We start from the raw sequence: 21,260 nt of genomic DNA, 5'->3' as shown, positions 1-21,260 counted from the left end.
TCCACACTATTTTTTTTTTCGCGGTATTTTCTAGCTCCTATGCGAAGATAATCCACTTATACTCCTATACCTGTTATCTATTGCTGTATAATGATATGCATCAAAACTTAGTGTCTTAAAACAGCAGTCATTTATTTGTTCATGATTGTGTAAGTTGGGATAGTTCAGTGGGGCATTTCTCTTGTTCGTTCTGCCTGACGTTGGTCACATGGCTGCTGTTGTGTGGGAGTTCAGTTGGAGCTGAGTGGTGTAAGATGGCCTCAACTTTCATGTGTGATGGGTATTTAGGGGTATCAGCCAGCAAGCATCACTTCTCAGATATTTGGCCCCCCTCCAGCAGGAGAGCCCAGCTATCTTTAGATGGCGACTGGGTTCTATGACAAGCTCCAGTGAATAGGCACTTCCAAACCTATGTTTGTATCCATGTGTCCCATTGGTCAGAGAATGTCAGATGATTAAACCCACAGTCTAGGTGGAAGGAACCATACACAGCTACATGAAGTGTGACTTGATGGAGGCCACTAATAGGACAATCTTACCACCTGATAGAAAGATTGTCTCTGGATTCAAGATGATTTAAGTAAGTGGAAATCAGTTTGAATATTTGAAAATACCTGAGAAATTGTGACTAGATGTTTCCACTTTTGTCTAAATTACTGCCCTCTAGCTCTAGGCTAAAGCAACAAATTTTACTTAAATTTACTTTCTAGAGTAATACTACTTAATAAAGTGCATTTATTTATTTTCTTCAATCTTTACTTTCTCCTTTTTCAGAGAGCATTAGTTGTGACTACGTGAAATAACAAACTCAAAATAACAATGGCTCCAACAAGATGGGCTTTTACCTTTTATTTATTTTTTGTTCTTGTAAACAAAGCCAAAGGCTGGAAGTCCAAGCTCTCCTTCAAACTCCATGTCATCAGAGACTCAAATTCTTTGTGGTCTGCTTGTCTATCAAATGGCTTTTATTTGAAGGGCCACCTTGTGGTCTGAAATGGCTGCTGAAGCCATCAGTCTGTGTGGTCTGCTGTGGGTGAAATATAATCCCATGACCCTACTCTGGGAATGGGGCTGGAGAGTCATACCCTTGGGGCCAGTGGATCTGGGCTGCTGTCAGAGGGAAGCCAAAGGTCACTGGCATCTTCATCTAAACTCACATTATCAAGAACTGTATGAGTCTAATGCACAGCCTGGCCACTATATGAAAATGTGCTGGTGAGTGACTGGATAATTAAGCGGCAGAGGGGCAGAGGGGCAGCCCACCCCCATCCCCCCACCGCTGCTAGGAGCAATGGTGACAAAGTTAAACCTCACCAGGCTTGGCCTTAAATCTAACTTGCTTCCTCCCTTCCCTCCCCGAAGTCAGGTCAAAGCCCCTCTTCTCTCTTCCCGAGTGTCAGGCAGCGCTTTCTTTAGGAGTTTCCTCACAGCGGACAGCCCCCTCCTCCTCCCACCCCACTCTGCTAGTGGAGTGTTTTGGAGATAAGCAAAGAAACTTAAAGTGAATTATGAGGAGCAGCTTGCAATTGGACATCCCCTCAAATGAAGATAAAGCAGGTCTGAAGTACTAATGTAGGTCAATGGGAAAGTAAGACATTATTTACGACTCATTCCTCGGGTGCTTCCTTAGGAACCCACGCACCGCAGAGTGCTGCTGCCTGTGGATACCTATCAGATTGGTTTGGTATCTTTTGTCAACTAATCTTTGACAGTTTCCCTATTAATTCCCATGTACATGGAAACATTGACAAGACCAGAGGAAGCTGGTTCATGCATGCATGAGCTCAACAGACATTTCTAGGCTATCTAAGGAAAGAAAGGGATGGTTTCCTTATGAGATTTTAATTAATCTCCGCTTCTGAGATGCTGGGCATGAATCCCACAACTAGAACTGCACTGGGTGGTTGGGTCCCACAAGGCATTTGATTTGACTCATCACCATCATACACAGCGATGAGGTCCCCAGAACTGAGTTGCAAGTTGCAGCAGTGAATATGAATATCAATAAAACTTACATCTCTTGAGTGTTTACCATTGCCCAGGCATTGGACTTTATATTCCTCAATTTATTCATTCTCTTTGGGGTCAGTGTAACCTCCAAGAGGGAGAAAATTGGTACTTGGAGGGGGAGGGTATTGAAAACATGAGATATTACAGTGGTTTGTGGTCCTCAAAGGACCATCATATATACATAAATATCTATGGCAGGGGATGGCTGGTAGGAAAAAAATATATCTAAAAATATTCTCTGTGGATTGATATGAAAAAATAAAGGTTGAGAAACACTGCATTATTTCATTCGATGCCCACAACAGCCAGTAAAGGGAGATGCTGTTTTGTAAGTGAGAAAGTTGAGGATTCGCGATGTGAAGGGATTTGCCCAGGGATGCCTAGATGGTTCTTGGTGGGGTAGGATTTGACAGTAGACAGGCCACATCCTCAGTGGTGCCTCTAACACTATTCTGCCTGCATTTGCTCACCTGGTCCTCTCCTCGCTATTAAGGACTATTAGGAGAGAGCTGGGCTGTGTGCACATGTGTGGTCAGAAAGCAGTCCCAGGCTGGTTGACAGGTGGGGAGTTGGACGTTCAGGAGTCACTGAACGTTCAGTGGAGCGATCTGCATGTTTGTGCTCTGATAGTCATGACCATGAGATATGTCTGTATCTGGAGGCAGAACTTGGCCTGTAGGGTGACGCCTCCATTCTGGTTTGCCCAGGGCTGTCCTGGAGTGCTCTCAGCCTCCTGCACACTGGCTGGCTTGTCATCCCATGTCTAGAATGCTTGCTGGGCGTTTGGTATCAGGATGCCCAGAACTCCTTCAGCCTGAAGGGTTTCAACAAAAATCAGTTTCCAGTCAGTGTCAGTCTGACTAGATGTGCCCCCCGCAATACATCTGTGACCTTCTTACCTGGCTGAACAAGTCAAGGTGCCAAGAGTCTAAGGGCTTTCCTTCTGACCTTTACTGATGCCTGCCATCTCTGATCACATCGGTTTTTAAATTTTGCATCCCTGGAAAGCACACTGTTACTTCAACTATGCTATCAGAAGTCCTGTGCCAAATACAGACCTGATTGTCCATGTCTCCATATATTATTCACTTATAGGAATATTGGGGTTTTTTTTTCTTTTAAAAAAAAAGAGTCTGACACTTTTGATCATATGAAGGAAATGTTCAGGGATGAAGGCAAGCAAATGTCAAGAACAGAAGGATGTTGTCACCTGTGAGACAGACAGAGCGAGCTGTCTTTCAGAGTCTCCCACTCTTGAGGCTGGCTGACCTTTCCTGGAGATTGAAAACAGCCCCTTACCCTCAGATCTGCACTCTGCTTCTCAAGGATGTGACTGTGCCTGAAATCACAAGGAAGCAAAACTTCAAATACCAGCTTCAAGGTCATGATACCAGGCAGCACATATCTTTAATCAGAGAAATACAGCCAAGAAGAAGGGGATTTTTGGCCAAGACAAAACTCTCCTAATGGTTTATCAGCCTGTCGCATTGGCAGCCATGTCCTTCGACAAAAGGAAATGATGGCCCGACTTGAGGCTTTCAGCCAGCACAGCTTGAAATTCTTCTATTCTGCTTTGGAGGGACCGCTGCTAGTTCATCTGGCTCTGGGAGTGACGGAGTGATTATCATTTATTTTGACACTCAGGAGAATATTGTGATGGGGGAGAAGACAGAAGTGTACCACGTGGAGGACCTGTATGTGTGTCTATCATATAATTATCACATCTCTGCCATTGGGAAGCACTCACAGACACAAGATGAGCACAGATGAGAAGCCACCGGGATGGTAGAGATGAATGAGAACTTCTCTGAGTCCAGGACTGGGGCTTGGGCAAGCTTGAGGCACTGGGGCCATCCAGAGACACTGAGACAACTGTCCTGGCAACCACCAGCTGGTCGTCCGCCCTGAGCCTGGAACTGGTGTGTGTCTATGGAATCCAGGTCCAGTAAGGGCCTCTAGAGGGGAACGAGCTCAGAGGTAGTGAGGAGCATGCCTGGTTATGAAAAATGTCCAGGCAGTGCTGTCCATTCTTCTCACTAACAAGTTATCCATGACTTCCAGTCACTGTGGAATAAGGCAAAGCTACAGTGACTTGTAAGAATGCAATTCTACCCAGAGGACATTGAGGGAGGACCTATTGAGTGTCAGCTACCAAGCTTATAAATATGAACAGAACACAGTCTGTGTCCTCCACAAGCTAAATTTAGGACCATGTGATCCATCACATAAAGATACTCTTAAAATGAAGAGTTTCCATCAACAGAGAAGTTTGGGAAATGCTACAGATTCTGTTCTCTCTTGGAGATTCACAATATGCATTTGCTTATTAAGGATGCTAGGAATCCTCCAGGGGGGAAGCCTGCTCACCTGTGCTTCCTGCATATTTCCCAAAGGAGCTTCTCTGCTGAGCCCACAGAACTAGGGTCTCTTGGAAACAATCTGGGAAATGCTGGTTTAGGAGGCTTTTCCAGCCATTGCAGAACCTGGAAATACTAAAATCACCATCCCACCCCTGGGGATGGTGGGCCCATCGAGGCAGGGCTCAGGAGAGAGCCCTGATCTTAGAGGAGGATTAGAGTACCACACGGAGAAGCGTTGGTGACTGCCGAATGTTGTGTGTGTAGGTGTGTCTGTGTGTGTATACACGCACGTGTTTGTGTTCATATAGATTTGTGATCTCCACAGTACAAACCCAAATCCATAAGCTAAAACAGTGGACGAGGTGGCAGTGTTAGTACACGTTCATGTGCCCGACGTACAGTGAGGCCAAACAAACGGTAACATCAGAGTTTGGAGCTCATGCCCTAAAAAGCCCTGAACTCCCTAAAGGGTTTCAGCAAAGCACTTTTAAAAGCCAGGCTGGGGAGAGGGGCTGCAGGGAGCTACAGGAGGGGGAGGGCCAGGCAGGGTACCTCGGAGCAGATGGGCGCTGGGACTCCTGCCATGCCAGGGCCAGTTTCCATGGACAGCTCGACTGTGAGCTCCTTCATCTATCTGAGGCCACTGCCTGCACCACCGAGGTGGGCTCAGAGCCCAGGGCAGGACGATGATAAAGGCATCCCCTCTGAACACTGACCGACCAGGCCCCGAGTTGTGTCATGTGTTGCCCTCCTTACAGTGAACCAAAGAGAGGAGTGTTACTGATATCCTCGTGTTAGGAGCAGGCACTTGAGGAAACCGAGGCTCATGTAAGGCTGACTGACTTGCCTGAGTTCACACAGGCAGCTATGACTTGAACCTAGGTCAAGGTTGTTTCCTTCAGTGCTGCAAACCTCTGCAGATGACATAAGTGGTGCACATGCTCCATGGAGATGGGCCTCAGAAATAAATCCAGACATGTGTTCATGCTGGGTGAAGACCAAGGCAGGGCTTAATATCAGGTTACTTCCCCTGTAATAATCCATTAAAACAAAAAGCGTCTTCTATATGTCCTTGGGAATATTCCAGAATAGGCTTTTATCATACCATGCTGTGTGTGTATGCTGTCATGTCCAACTCTTTGTGACCCTTTGGACTGTAGCCCACCAGGCCCCTCTGTCCATGGGATTTTCCTGGCAAGAACACTGGAGCAGGTTGCTATTTCCTCCTCCAAGGCATCTTCCCGACCTAGGCATAGAACCCATGTCAGATGAACCCATCTATCATATACCATGTTATCAAATCTGTAAAAACTAACAATGAAAAATGACATGACTAATGAATGGCCTGGTAGAAACTAAAAATTCATCAACCTGAGAGGTGCTTTTTCCCCCCCCTCTTATGAAGCCATGACAGTCGCAAACTGTGATGACTTCATTTTTTTATGAAAAGATGCTTTCTTTTGCTTGTTCATCTCTAACTTCAATTAATGGCAAATTAAATAGGGCGCGGATTCCATCAGGCAAGCATTCATTAGACGCTGGCGAGGTACAGGGCAGCGGGTCACACCTACGTGACTGGAGACTGTTTCTTGTGGCCCCCACGGTCCTTCCAGGCCTTGCCCGCTCAGAGCACAGTGAGCTGGGCCCAGGGTAAGATATGGGCCTGGAAGCTGCCTCTGACTGCTGACAGAGACCCCCAAATAGGCCTGTTTTCCTAGACCATGAAGGCAACTGAGTGTACCCTTCACACTCACGCTGACAGATTGGCAGTGGCTGCCTGGACCACTGGGCAGAGACAGAACCCTGATCCCACAGAGTGTCTTAGTGGGAAATAGAACACAAAAACCAAATGGCTTGCTGCCATCTCCCAAAGGCAAGGGGCCAGGGAGCAGGCTGCTGCACATGCCAAGAACTTTCTATTCTTACCCTGGACCCTGAGGCCTACCCGGTGACAATTTCACAAAGAAGCAAAGGGCAAAGATACACTTAGAGTAGCAGACATGTCTGGAGGCATCTGGCCTAAGGCAGTGTTGGTGAAATCAGCTGAGACTGTGGAACTAACAGACCCCACCTTAAAATACTCTGATGTTTTGCCTGATCATTCAGACCTGATGGTTAGTAATCTGATTCCAATGATGGGAAAGAATAAACTGGCTTTCGCTGTTCAAGAAGCACTGTTATAAAAGGGAAAGTAGCTGAGCTGGAGGGACTCTGTGTTTCCATTAAGCTAGAACATTTCCTGGATACTCCTGCTGGGAACCATAGCTCTACTGCTTCAGTCTCATACCAGGCTGCCCCCACGCTGTGCGCCCAGAGGATTCAGAATCGGGACTTGGGGCCTGTATTCACAGGGGAGTAAACTACAGTGAAAATCTACAGTTGAGCAGGTCACCCAGGCTCACAGTCGTCAGGACAGCAGGCGAATGTGCCTGATTCTGTTCTAGTCTGTGCTTCTGCTGGTGTTTATAACCATGATCCCTTTAAATTAAATTTTAATCTCAAAACTACATCTCCCTTGTAAAAATGATAAAAACATTAGAGATTGGGCTAGCATCTTCTCCTGTCACCTCACCACCATTATTCCCAGTACCCTCTCCCCTTGCCCAAGTTTAGCCACCAAAATCAATGTGAAGTTCACCCTTATAGACCTTCCTCTATCCATTTATGGACATAAACTGTACCTGAAAAAATACATGCATAAAGTTTGTGGAATTTTCTGTGTTAATAGGCTCACAAAAATGATGTTATACTGTGGGTAACATTCCCCAACCTGATATTTTTCAATTTTGGAGAGCCCCTCATCTTAGAACACGTTAGATCTACAAACCTTTTCTAAGTGCTGCCAAATATTTCATAGTGTGGGGATGCCATCATGTTAGCAATTCCTCTGTTGTTGGACTTTTAGGTCGTTTCCCAGCTTTTCTCAGACTCTCCATGAACATCCCCACAAAAACACTTGTCAACAGCTAAGTCGTTGTGGCTATGCACAGACATGCTCAAGTCTTGTCTGCTCCTGGTCCCCTTTTACCAGAAGTAATTGGGATACCTTTCCCTTTGAGACCCTCCACCTCCCCTCCCTTACGCCTAGTCACCCTTGGGCCCTGCACCAGGGACCTGAGCCCCTCTTAGATGGGGCTGTTCTCCTCCGTACTCACGTCGCCCTCTCTCAGTGCACTGCGAGTGCGTTAATATTTTCATATGCTCTCTCTGCTGCTTATCGCTGACCTGCCAGACCCCCAGGAATGTAACTTTTTGCACCTGTATTTCCCCAGCACCCAGCCCAGGCTCCCCTCCCCCATGTGGTAGGCATTTGATAAGAGCTTTTAGAGTGAAGGCCATTGTCACAGAGCCACATCCACAATGGGATGAAAATCCATGGAAATAAACAGCATATCAGCAGAAGGAAAAATTAAGCTGTCAATCTGCTGAACAGAAAACACTTCTTTTCTATATTTCAGGTCTTTTAACGTGATGCAGGAGAGAGGGAGGGGGTAAGGGAAGCTAAAACCTAAGGGAGTCAGGGAAAGGCTTCGCTTTTTATAGTCTGGAAAGTGATTGACACATCACTCTACGGCCATTGCCCAGGTAGGGGGAGGGGCTCGGCCCATCACTGTCCCCCAGTGACCATCACCTGCTGTCTGTCTCGCCCCCTCAGGGACCACGGTGATGCGGATAACAGCCTTTGACGCAGACGACCCAGCCACGGATAATGCCCTCCTGCGGTACAATATCCGTCAGCAGACGCCTGACAAGCCGTCTCCCAACATGTTCTACATCGATCCTGAAAAAGGAGACATTGTCACCGTTGTGTCACCTGCGCTGCTGGACCGGGAGGTGAGCTGAAAGACACACCACTTCCTTTTCATGAGAATCAAACGTGGCTTTCACATGAGGGAAGATGTGGGGCTTCCATCCATGGCCCCTTCCATATCATGGGAGCGTCAATGAGATATCGACCCATGGCTGGATGGGGAAAATCGGTCAAGGGAGATGACATGTTATGTGACCCCAAAAAACACACACCGAAAAAATCACGTCCTTTGAGGTCATTTGCATCCATTCAACTTGATGGCTCTTTGCTCACCCACCACTTACTCTTGAGGCCCCTGTGACTGTGGGCTCCGCCTGCCTCACTTTTCCACTCTGAGTGAGGGGTAGATGGGAGGGAGGTGACTGTTGGAGATGACTGACGCTCTCCTTGTCGCAGAGTCCAGTGGCTTCAACTTACCCCTTTCTCAAACCTTGTGCTGCCTGTGAAGTGTGTGCCCCAGAGCCTGTCTCTCCCTTCAGGCTCAGCTCTTGTCCTGCGAGGCCATCCCTGAGGGAATCTCCCCATCTTCCAAGTCACGTGTCACAGACAGGTACCCCATGGGCTGAGTCAGCCCACATACCAGCTCTTTGGTTTGGCCCAGGTTAAAGTTTCATATTAGTCACCATATCAAAATACTTCAACTTTATATTTCTTTTTTTTTTTTAATTCCGATTTCCAGCCTTTCTGAAAATCAGAAATTCTGGGAATCGGGGGCCCAGTTTCCATACATGGATGATCAGTCAGACCACTCGGGACTGTGGGGGAGCTGGTGGCAGCTGCCCACTCAGGAGGGTGTTGTTCCTGGCCCACTTACGTCCCGCTGCACGTGCCCCCTGGTCCTGGCCTCTCTCCGAGTTCCAGGACCACCCTGTAGCCCCCTGCAGGCCAGGCTCCCTTCCGTAAGAGAGCCCCTTGGCCCTTCACACAGGAAGATGCCAGCCCACTTGGGAGTGCTCTGCATCATCAACCACCCAGATCCGCCCCCATCCTGGGATCCCTTGTTCCCAGCAGGGCATCATCCCATGGCCTGTCCCCTGGCGTCACCCTTGACTTCTGCAAGCCCATCTGCCCCAGGACGAGCGCTGGGTTTCCCTACAGGGTCCTGTGCATTTTCCCTTCCATGTTTTTGATTTAAAAATGCCTTCTCATCTCCTTTCTGTTTTTTTCACTGTAGCTCCTCCTGAGAGTCTAGGTGAGACCCGCCCACCTCTCAGGGAAGCCGGGCTCCGCCCCGGGTCTTTCACAGCCTCTTGCCCCTCCAGTCTGACTGCTCTTACCCGCAGCCTCACCTGGCACCCGCCACGCACCCCTTTATACTCCTGTTTCTCTCTAACGAATGTCCCCTTCCACTTGGTCTAGACTTGATGCAGTAACAGCTAGTTACAGATGGTTATTTAAATTTTAATTGACATTCTTGAAATTAAAATGCAAAAATCAATTTCTCCATCAGATCAGACGCATCTCAAGTGCTCAGGAGCCCCTTGTGGCTAGTGGCTACTGTACTGACCAGGGCACAGGTAGACTGTTCCCACCATCGCAGAAAGTTCTAGTGGGCACCACCTGCCTAGACAGTAAATGTCTTGAGAACTGAGATTCTTTGATCACCTGCATGTTTGTTTGACCACTGCCTACTGCAGTTTCAATGCTCTCAAAACTCCTAAGCATGTTTTCTGACATATTAGTAAGAATGAGTTGGAGATGACAGTAAGATCTTACATGTGAAGGGTGGGAAACTGGAGCTGGAAATGGGGAATTATTGGAAGGGGAGGGAGAGAATGAAATTTGCATTGAAAATGTGATTGTCACTTGGAACATGCAATGGTTTTTCCTCAAAAATAGAAAGCAGAAAAAAGAACATTTCAAGTCCATTTCCTCCATTTTGTCTCCCGTTCTTTTTCCAAACCTCCTTATTTTTGTTATTGCCTGACTGACGTATTATCTTCTTCAGAGGTAGGTAATGACTTTCCAATTCTCCCTTTATTCCCCATCTAGCATGTGTGTGCAAGAGTGCACATGCGCACACACACACACACCAGCTTTCCCATAACCCCTAATTCTCCCAAAATCACTTGCAAATTCTTCTTGCAAGAGAAAGATGAAATGGTGATTTCTCTATCTCAGCTTCTCTTTTACTGATAGAAAATGTTCTGTCTCTATTTATAAGGCAGAATTTTTAAGGTTTATTTGGGGTACAAATTGTCTCAAGTTCATGACCTTGTCATTTGGGTTTTTGTTAAATTGCGAGTATATAATTATGGCCATTCTAACCACAATACATAAACAGCTCCAAAAATGAAAAAAAAGATCAACACAATTGAACTGAAATTGGAAAATCAATGAAAATGAATGAAAAGTGTCACTTTTCTATGAGGGTTTCAAGAGCAGTGCTGACCCAGGCAACATGGGTACAATCTGAAGGAAAGAAATGTCCCTGAATTCAGGCATGCCTCGTCTGTTTCCTAGTGCTGTGCTAAGCTTCTCCCGCACAAGTCTGCTGAAAGGGTGAAACATGCCTTTAAGTTATTTAACTTTAAAGGGACAGAGCTCACGCGTCAGACTTCCCATCGGTGTTTTCCAGTTTGCGGTGTTTTCTTCTCACTAGGCTCTTCTAAGATTCATGTGTATATAAGTTCCCATAGCAGGATTATGGAATTGTTTGTTATTTCTGGAGACCTTCTGAGAAGGCATCCTGTCTTAGGTGTGGTTTCAAAATTCTACTTCTGGACAATCTGGGCAGAACACTTAAAACTGATCAGAACACCATTTATTTTTAAGAAAATATTTCATGTCACCCCTACAAACTTTGATATGACTGTAACTGTTATTACATGTGGCTACCATGTATTCCTTCACAGTATCTCAAATGGCGTGTTTGAGCACTGAACATTGTGAGTATAAACAAATGGGATGGAGACTCCTGGAGCTGGGGCCCCTGAGATTTCATAAGTGGTTTGCTCCTGTCTGACCCTTGCCTTGTGGGGAGGTTCCAGAAGTCTGAGGGTTGACCCGAGCTTAGTTGATATGATGTAAAATTTTCATTTCAATTTTCCATCTAGCACATTCTCAAAGAGGACACCAGCAGGACCCCAAGGTCTTTTTCCACTCACACATCACAGAGTCTCCCTAGATTGTGCAGAGCATGTTCACTTCATTCCGCAAGTCATGTCTCTTCACTTTTGCTGATGCCTGGCTGGGTTATTGCACTTCTTTAGATTCACAGCTGAGTTGTGAGAGCAGCTGCAGTGACCATGTATTTTCATTGCCTTACTGTAAGCTCGATGTTAATAGACATCAAGTCTGACTTGAAAACATAGTGTATTTTCCATTATAAGCTCTTCTGTTTACTTTTTCTGAAACCATATCCAGAACATACACTTCCTAAAGAATGAGATCTTGGATCTTTGTCCCATCTCTGAATTCCCATTGCCAAACATATGTGATGCCTGGTAAATAAGACACTCAGTAAAGATTTGTTGGATGGATGATAAAGAGGTGGATGGAAGGGTGGAGCAATTAATAAATATATGGGAGATGGGGGGACAGATGGATAAAGGGATGGGCGGAGAGATGGATGGATAAAGGGATGTATGGAGGGATAGATGGATAAAGGAATGGATGGATGAATAGATAAGAGAGATGGATAAAGAGGAATAAATAGAAGGACTTGTTATGTTCCTTCAGTTTGTATTTATGAATAGCTAATAGATTACCTCAGAATTGCAAGATCCATATCCCGCAGGGGTATATATATATATAAACAGAAGAAATGATTTTATTTTAGTTGAGAGCTTACTCTTGCCCTTGTGTAATCATCCAGTAATCTAGTTTATTCTCCTGATACCTACCCTGTGTGAGGAACTGCACTAGGCTCCAAGAATGCCTTGGTAGATAGGATGGTCATGAGGATCTGGGTCTCTTGCTTAAATGTTTGGAGAAAATAAGGACCATATATCTAACGAAATGAAATTGGGTTCACTGGGGGCACTGTTTTATTCTTTTCTATAACCATACTCAGCCCCTCATTCTGACAGATCTGTCTATGTTTTTAAGCTATGTCTGGCTGCACTACAAAATAAAATCAGATAAAGGTCCCTAACATTTGATAAATGGTTTATTTAGTTGATCATCTTGACTGCTAGACTGGAATCCATCAGCTGAAATCTGCCAACTTTTCAGAACACAGCCAGCACAATTTGCAACTACTCAGAGTAGCTAATGGTCAGTTTAGGGGGTTGTTTTCTTTTTCTTGCATGCTTCTTTTTTTTGGCAAATGGAAACAGTCTCCAAGTGAGGCCCTTAAAATGCAGTCTTAACATTTGCATTGTGTGTTGTAAAGTAATTAGCCTCCAACTAATAAAAATAAATGGAAAAAAAAAAATAAACTAGCTCTTCAGTGCCTCCTCTAGGCACCAGAAATCCCATAAAAAAAAAAAAATTTGCATTGTGAAAGTATCATTAGTCTTTTCAAGGAGTTTGAGCTGAGCGCTTTTCTGTCTTTGTTTGAATTCGCCTTTATCCTATTATGTATTATCTTCCAGATAATCTAAGGAAAGTGATAGCCTGCCCATAAAAAAAAAAGTATATACAATAAAATATCTTAGAACTCTGAATGTAATTTATTTTCTATTTTCAGGTGATAAAGGATTTTCTGAAACTTTATTATGCCCCTAATTTAGGGGCCAAATGTGAAAACTGAGAGAATTTCCTTCCTTCTTCCCATGGTGTCACATAAGGACTTATTTTTAGATTTAAGTGCATTTGCTATGAGAGACTCAGGAGTCCTTAAATATGTCAGAGAGGAAAATTGAAGAATGGTAGTGGGAACATCATATGAAAATAGTCAGTGAAATTAGAGGTGTAACTGCAAGTTGAAAGAGAACTATATGTTTGGTCAAGACAGTCTCAGTTAAACCATCATCACATTCTGCATCTCCAGAATCAGGTCAAAGTGCCTGAGAAGAATCATAATAATAATATGGGATTGCATTTCTCCCGTGCCTTGAATGAAAGCTAGAGGTAGTTGTCTTACTCTCATGAAAAAAAAGTTCAGAGGCTGCTCTGATCTAATGTTAATATTTTACTCATTATCATCATATTTAAAACATTGGTAGTAATTATACACAGTTCAATCATGCTGACAGGAATATTCTCTTTCTTTGTTGTGGTGGGTGGGACCAGAATTATTTAATAGTAGCAATCCTCACCATTTCTGTGAGCCATTTACTCACAAATATTTTTGTTGGGATCATTTCCTCCTTTTTGATATCACTTGCTGCTGAGAAAATAAAGGGGGGGGGAGTAAATGTAAATAAATTGTCTTATTATTTTAAAAATAACATATTATGCTTACAAATGAAACACAGATGGTGAACCATCCTATGTGAATCAAACCCACTTGCTCTGTTGTGACAGCAAATAAAATAGAATGAGGCATTCATAAGGCATGATGCTGAGCCCTTGGGTCTGAAATTCAGTTACAAGCATGCCAGCCTGCTGCTGATGGCAATGGGGTTAGAGACAGGAGGGCAGGGTCTTACCTTGGGGCCAGCTCCACTTCCCCACTCTGGGTGAGTTCTAGCAGGAGACCTGCATGAATCTCAGAACTCTGCTGGTGACCCTAACCATTCCCCACCACCACCCAGACCTCCAGGGTTGGCCTAATCAACCCATGAAGGCTAGGGCTTTGTCTCGCCACCTAGCATGACCTCAACTAAAAACTGGTCTGAGAGGCGTGGGGCAAGGACTTCATGAGTGCTGGCTTTGGACTCTATGGATTCCTGGCCTACCTCCACCTCTAACCAGCAGTGAGAACACGTATATACAAACTTGTGCTATTTGAACTAGACTTGATGCATGAATGGAGTTCTGCAATGAGGAAGCTGAGGGAAGGGCATCATGGGGAGAGGAACAGCATGAGCGACAGCATAGCGGTATGTCCATATGTCACTCCAAGAGAGACTGGGGATTTCGGGGTGTCATAAGGAGAGATACCAGAAAATGGCAAGGAGTTGGTACAAGATTGCCAAGACTCCAAATGCCATCCTAAGGCTAATGGATATATCCTACTGTAAATGGTAAACTTTTACCAAACACAAGTGCATGTGCTCGGCACACCATGAGGCCAAACAGACTGAACATTGGAGTTTGGAGCAGAGAGAGGTTTATCGCAGGACCATGCAAGGAGATGGGTTGCTTGTGCCCAAAAAATACCCTGAACTCCTCAAAGGGTTTCAGCAGAACACCTTTAAAGGCAAGATGAGGGAGAGGCGAGGTTAGCAGGAATCCTTTGTTCTCGCAGCTGTGCGCCTGGGTCAGGTCACAACATTGCTGTAAACCTCCGACAAGACAAACGTGATTCTCTGCTCTGCGGCTCTCTGCCTCTACATGAATGGACTCTTAAAGGTCAGAGCTTTTGAGTATCCTGTATATTTCAGGCTATAAGGCTACGTTCTTTTACAAAGGTGCAGAGCCAGCATGACTAAGCACAGGCAACCGAGCACAAAGGTTTAAGCAAAAAGGAACAGGTACAATATAAAGTCAGATTTGTTCTTCCTTATTACAATACTGCCAACCATATTTAAGCAGTAAGCCCAGCATTTCCAGAGTTGTGACTTGGACAGAAGACTGGATGAGCTACAGGAGAGGCGGTCAGTGGGAAAGCACTCATTTTGGAGGCAGACTCGAGGCTGCTTGGTGAATGATGAGCTGCTTTACAGAGATTCCCAGCCTCATTAAGGGGAGATGAAGAGTTACCACTTGAATCTGAACTCTGCAGATTGTTAAAGAGCTCAGTAAAGGACAGCCTGTTTTGTGTCTTCTGTCCTTGGGTACCTTAAAGTACCGGACAGTCAGGAGTTACTCAGAACATGTTAGATCAAAAGACGCTTAACTTTGTTGCTAAGAGAGATTCAACTTTTTAGATTTGACAAATGTTTGATTCTCTAAGCTTTTTCCTTTTTTCTCTTATTTTTTTTATATGGTAAAAATAACAAAATGCAGGGTGACGATGAATTTAGACTACTTCTGTTTTTCAGTAATTTTAAATCTCTCCATCTTATTTTGCATGAAGTACCCTAAAAAGCTAAAGAGCTTTTCCTTTTTTGGAAAAAAATCTCTTTTAGAGAGCAGTTTATTTCTCTTTATCAACCAAGAGCTCTGATTAGCATGTTAAGGCAAGTGTTGCTTCATTGACAGATTTTTTTTTCCCCCAAATAACATCTTTCTAAATCCTGTCCATGTTAGCAATCCTGGTAGGAGAGATACCTTCCAATTTAGAAAGAATGTCTAGTTAAGTTTTGGCTTTGAACTGGTGAAGAAAACAGGAAAAAGCTCTGCTCCAACCATAATGAGAACAGCCATCATTTAAGGAAAGGAGAGTTGATTGAGAGTCTCTGAAAAGCAGCTATTTTATACCTGCCTTTAATAGGCTCAGCTTCCAGCCAGGCACTGGCTGACTGGGGTGCTCCCACAGCAAAGCATTTTAAGGGACGTTGAACAGAGGTTAGAGCACTTAGATTAAGGCAAACTAGCTGTAGCTCATTTCAAGACACAGTGACACCTCACAATGCCTGGGATCCACATTTCTTCCAGTCTCGTTTTAAGGGAGTAGCTCATTTGAGGTAACTTCTCCATAGGATAAAAGTTCATTGATATTATTAAAAATGATATTCTGAAGACTTGATCAGCTTGATCAGATCTATGGCACTATGATGTCACATTCAAAAATGAGACTTCAAAGTATAGAATCATCTATTAGATAAAAGGTCAGCAAACTTTTTCTTTAAGGGCTAAACAGCAAATATTGTATAGGTTTTGTGGGCCAAGACGTAAAATTGAGACTGTTGTACAGGTACTTATATAACCATTTAAAATGTAACCATAAAAACTGGAAAAAAAGATTTCTAGCCCAAGAGCCATCAAAATATAGCCAATGGCCTGCATTTGGCCCATCAAAATATAGCCAATGGCCTGCATTTGGCCCGCAGGCTACCACCGGCCAGTCCTGATCTGTTAAATTATTGGCCGGAGTGATCACGTAGCAGTAGCTTCTATTGATTGTTGCAGGCATGCGTGTATCTATATCTGGAGGTTCTCTCTCAAAATATTGAGTCACAGTGATTAATCACCCCCTTGAAGTTGGATTATAGGGAAAGAAACTAGGTCATAGATGACTGGTCTGATTTCTTTTTTCTTTTTAGCAGGAGCAGTCCATTTCCAAACGATTAAGAAACAGATCATTTCAGATACTTGTTAATGAATTCTAAACTCAAAATTGGTTGCAATAATTAAAACAACTACTTCAATCAAAAAGTAGTAAGAAAGTGCTGTCTAGCTATAGACTAAATCCTGGATGAAGTCTTTAGGAATGACTATTTTTCTATGTCAGAGCCCTGATGGCAGGGAGGACCCGCCTCTGCAAGAGGACCCAGAGGTGGGGAGGGAAGAATACCCAGCTGAGGGAGATCTTCCTTGAGCTGAATCTGGAGCCCGGATGGAATTGTTCACTTGGGCACAGCTGGAGTCGGGAGAATCAGCAAACAGAGGCACTTAGCCTGTCTCTCCAGGCTTGGAAGGAACCTCAGAGGGAGAAATGAGATATTCCTAGTTACCGGAAGACAAACAGAGACATCCTGGACCAGGGTGGGGACACTTGTGGAAACTTTCTCAGGCTTCCCAGTGTCCTTTGCTCTCCTCCCTGAATTTGAGACTAGGGCCATGATAATAAACTGGAGTGACATTCTTGAGCCCATTTTGTTTGTCACCATGTGTCAATCACTCTCCTAAGTATTTTGTATTCCATATAATGTCAGTAACAACTAACGAGGCGGGTGAGTACTCCTGGTGATGGAGACGCTTGATGTCGCTGAGACGTGACCCTGTGTCAACCTGTCTCCAAAGCCCATGTGTTTTCCCCCCAGTATGTGGATCAAAATTACTGATTATTTGTTTAGATGACAACCTCACAGAGGAAATCAATTTTGACTGTCTTCAACACAGGAAAGCAAGACATGGTGGAGTTTTGAGTCAGCTTTCGTGCTAAGATGTGGGCTTTCAGTGCCTGCCAGGTGGGCTTCTTCCTGCTACAGAGCCCAGGTGGCTTCTAGAACATGGTGCAAAAAGTTCTTGGAGAAAGGTTCTCTCCTGCCTTAGTATGGAAATACAAATAGGCTGTATTTGTTTGTCAGATATTTTGGCAATAAGAATCAAATGACTTTTTAAAATGCCCCTAGTATTCTTTGCCTAAGCAGTTCTACATAATCTACATTGGGGGTGTGTAAATATCCACCTGTGGGAGTTTTATTGGATTTATTTAAAGAGCTAAACTGAGTGTCCAACCACTGTGGATCTGTCTGATAAATTGAGCTATATTCCTCCATTGGGCTTCCATTAAATCATGTAAAATGATGTAGTAGAAGAACATATGATAATATGGAGAGATTTTCACAGCATATTAACAAGCAGTCTGCAGAACACCACATAGGCTATGATTCTTATTTGAATACACACACACACATCATCATCATCATCATCATCATCATCATCTCATTCTATTCAGGCTGCTGTAACAAAATACTAGAGATCAGGTGGCTTAAACAACAGAAATTTATTTCTCACAGTCTCCAGAGTGAGCCTGGAGGTCAAAGATCAAAGTGCTGGCCAATTCAGGCCTTGGTGAGAGCCCCAGATGGGGCTCTTCTCATTACATCTTCCCAAAGAGAGGAGGCTCTGGCCTTTTCCTCTCTTTGTTATAAGGACACTAGAGGGACCTTCATGTCCTCAGGTAAATCTCATTACCTCCCAAAGGCCCCACGTTCCAGTACCATCCCACAGTGGGGGAAGAGGGCTGTGTTAGGACTTCAATGTATGCATTTTAGAGGGACAGAACCATTCAGTCCATAACATATACCATCATAGTCCCAGGTGTGAAAGGGCTCATGTCAATGTGTAATGCATGGTCCTTTTCAGACTGCAAGCGATCTAAATTTCCTAAAGCAGGATCTAAGATGACAGTCTTCAGATCCAGGTTGCTTGAGTTTGAATTTCAGCCCTGTCTTCTCCCTGCCCTGTGTCCTGGGAACATTCATTGCTTGAACAACGATATCATGTCCATGTCATTAAATATTCTTCTCCCACATCACTGCTAGTGCCCCCACAGGACTCCACTGTGTGAAAGTGGTCTAATAGAGAGAATGGCTGAATCTGTACCTCAGTTTCCTCTTCTGTAAAATGGGGCTCTTAACAGTCCGTCTCATAGGGCCGTTGTGAGGACTGAATGAATTCGTACAAGCATATACTTAGAATAACAGGCTTGGGTGAGCTGTTGCCTTGGTCTGCATTTTCTAGTTTGGGTAGAGTGACTGTGTATTGTTTTGATGATGGAAATGCAATTCTGTTCATCACTGTGGAATGCAGTGGTGTCAGGGGACTCCAGGTTCGGCCGCCACACCACAGCTGGCTCGAGGAGCAACATGACCGTCACCTTTGGGTCCAGAGACTGGTTCCCCCGTGAGCCAATTTGTTCGTTGACAAAGCAGTGGGAGTCATACCCGACCTCGTGGCCTCCACCATTACTGCTAGGATCACAGGCAACACATTTCAAATGTCAGGAAAGAATGTTTTTGAGGGTATATTAAGGTAAATCTTGTCAAAATGTCCTTACTTGAAACGATAAGCATTCTCATTTCTTCAAGCGGCACGGCCATGGCGATGACTTTTCTCATCATGTACGTGTGCTGACCAGGCGCTTACTTTTCCGTGCACCAATTCCAGCAGGCAGCTTAATAGACATAGTGTGGTGTGTGTTTCTATATTTTTAAGACAGCCATGGGAAATGAAATTTTTTTTGACCTTTGCAAAGAACAGCTATAGAAATGACTGTTGAAATTCAATGAACGGCATCTCTATTAATGGACCTCAAAAGTAGAAGCCAAGATTAAATTCCTTTAGGTATTTGCTCCTCTGTGTCTTATGAACTGCTTTGCAGACTTCCTTTTCTCCGTGAAAGATTCCTTGGGTCCTTGAGTTCTGGGTTTCTGAGATGGGGAAGAATGGAAAGCGTCTCCATTCTTACCTCTTCTTGGTGTTAATTATCTAATATGTGAGGGAGTGTATGTCGTATTCCCATTGGACAGCTACAGTGTGAGCTATTACAGCATCCGTTTCCTCAGCCAAGCATTAAGTCGGTGCCATGACCCCCGCGGGACCACCACACCCATTCTCCGCAGGGACAGCCAAGCCCCTGAGGGCTGGCGTGGGCTGCCTGAGGCACATGCTGAGGAGCCAGCGGACTGGACTTGACCCCAAACTTCCGCTTTGTCTGTGCCTCCAGGCTGCTGAGAGAAAAGCACAGAGGTGCTGAGGGGAAATCTTGACACCTAAGGGACAGTCTTACAGTTTATAAGCCTTCTGCAGGGATTTCTTTGTCCTTTGCTCTGAGCGTCTTCACACATTTGAAAGCACAGCTCGGTTTCCCTCAGTTCTCCAGTTAGAAAAGGCCACGTGGTGTAACAGCTCAGAGCACAGGCCTGGGAACGCTAGAGCCCTAAAGTGAATCCTGAATCTGCATCCTATTAGCTGTGTGACCGATCCTATTAGCAAGTCGCTTCACCTCTCTGAGCTTCAGTTCCTCCCCTCTAAAATGGTGCTTATAACATGATCTGTGGGTTAGATGGAATAATGCCCCCCCCCCAAGATATCCTCATCCCTACCCGCAGAGCATATGAATGTGTTGTTTTAGGGCAAAAGGAACATAGGAGATGTGATTAAGCTAAGAATATTGAGATGCATGGATTATCCTGGGTTTTCTATTTGGACCTGTTATAATCACAAGGGTCCTTATAAGGGGGAAGCAGGAGGGTCAGAATCAGAGGGAGAGAGAGAGATTTAAAGATGCTATGCTCCCTGGCTTTGAAAACAGAGGAAGAGAGGAAAGAGTGGACACCATCAAAAAGCACTCAGGGTGCCATGGATCTCCCCAGGCAGTGGGGGAAGTGAAGGCTTTGTTGAACACTTCTCTTGTTGTGGGTGATGGAAAATGGAGTGGGACGTTTACGGCCTGGACTTGGCATTTTCTGCTCTGGCAAGATGGGAGCCAGCCCTGGAGCTATGTCCACCCCAAGTAACTGGTCGGCGGCTGCGGGGCCAGAGATAACAGCTTCATCTGCTGCAGCAGACGCCCAGACAGAGCTCAGCCCTGACAGTAGCTGGTGTTGGAGCAGATAATGAGATTACCTGGTCTCCCAGGGTGACAAGCTCAGCAACTTCAAAGAATGTTCTTCTTAAGTAACCTTTGTTTATAGTGTTTTTTTTTCCAAATAGGGAATATATTCATGCAAGCCAGCAATTAGTGTCCTGCCAAATAAGTCCCATGGTAACATGAGAATGTTGAATTAAAAAAAAAAAAAAAGATCAGCCTCAAACAAAGCATCAAAATTTCCAACTTTAAAATCTCCCTTCTCTGTAAAAAATTCCTGTAATTTTATCTAGAGCCAGGGCCCTAATCTGATGTCTATGGACAGGATCTATGTGTGTGGGGTGGGCAGGGGGGACAGGGTGGTGCATGAACATGGATGGAAAAATACTTCATATTTATTTTCATTTACTGCTAATTACAATTTTGTATCTGTTTCCTATGGGAACATAGGCAAATCAGGACAGTGCTAGCTGTTTCAGTGACTGCTAATAACCTGAGCCATAGACATTTTCATATCTTATTTGAGTGGATGCTGCTGCTGCTGCTGCTAAGTCACTTCAGTCGTGTACGACTCTGTGCAACCCCATAGACGGCGGCCCACCATGCTGCCGTCCCTGGGATTCTCCAGGCAAGAACACTGGAGTGGGTTGCCATTTCCTTCTCCAGTGCATGAAAGTGAAAAGTGAAAGTGAAGTCGCTTAGTCGTGTCCGACTCTTAGCGATCCCATGGATTGCAGCCTACCAGGCTCCTCTGCCCATGGGATTTTCCAAACAAGAGCAGAGTGGATGCAGATATATCCAAAACTTTCCCCTGCAACTTTTCTTTACTACTTTGAAATTAATGTAATAATTAGACTTTACACCCAGTCTCATTACTGATAAGCTG

General features: G+C 44.6%; 1 protein-coding gene across 4 annotated transcripts in view; it reads left to right on the top strand.

Annotated features, from left to right (window-relative positions):
* Nucleotides 1–21,260, top strand: part of CDH13 (cadherin 13) — a 980,082-nt gene that overhangs the window by 753,270 nt on the left and 205,552 nt on the right. For all 4 annotated transcript variants that reach the window (XM_070451475.1, XM_070451474.1, XM_020883418.2 and 1 more), the window contains one exon: nucleotides 8,026–8,204. In XM_070451475.1, the coding sequence (XP_070307576.1) occupies nucleotides 8,026–8,204 (179 nt within the window). The remainder of the gene's footprint in view (nucleotides 1–8,025; nucleotides 8,205–21,260) is intronic.

The sequence above is a fragment of the Odocoileus virginianus genome, chromosome 20 (assembly GCF_023699985.2).
Source record: "Odocoileus virginianus isolate 20LAN1187 ecotype Illinois chromosome 20, Ovbor_1.2, whole genome shotgun sequence".
Lineage (NCBI taxonomy): Eukaryota > Metazoa > Chordata > Mammalia > Artiodactyla > Cervidae > Odocoileus > Odocoileus virginianus.
The sequence above is the reverse complement of the archived record's forward strand: the minus strand, read 5'-3'. Positions and strand labels throughout refer to the sequence as shown.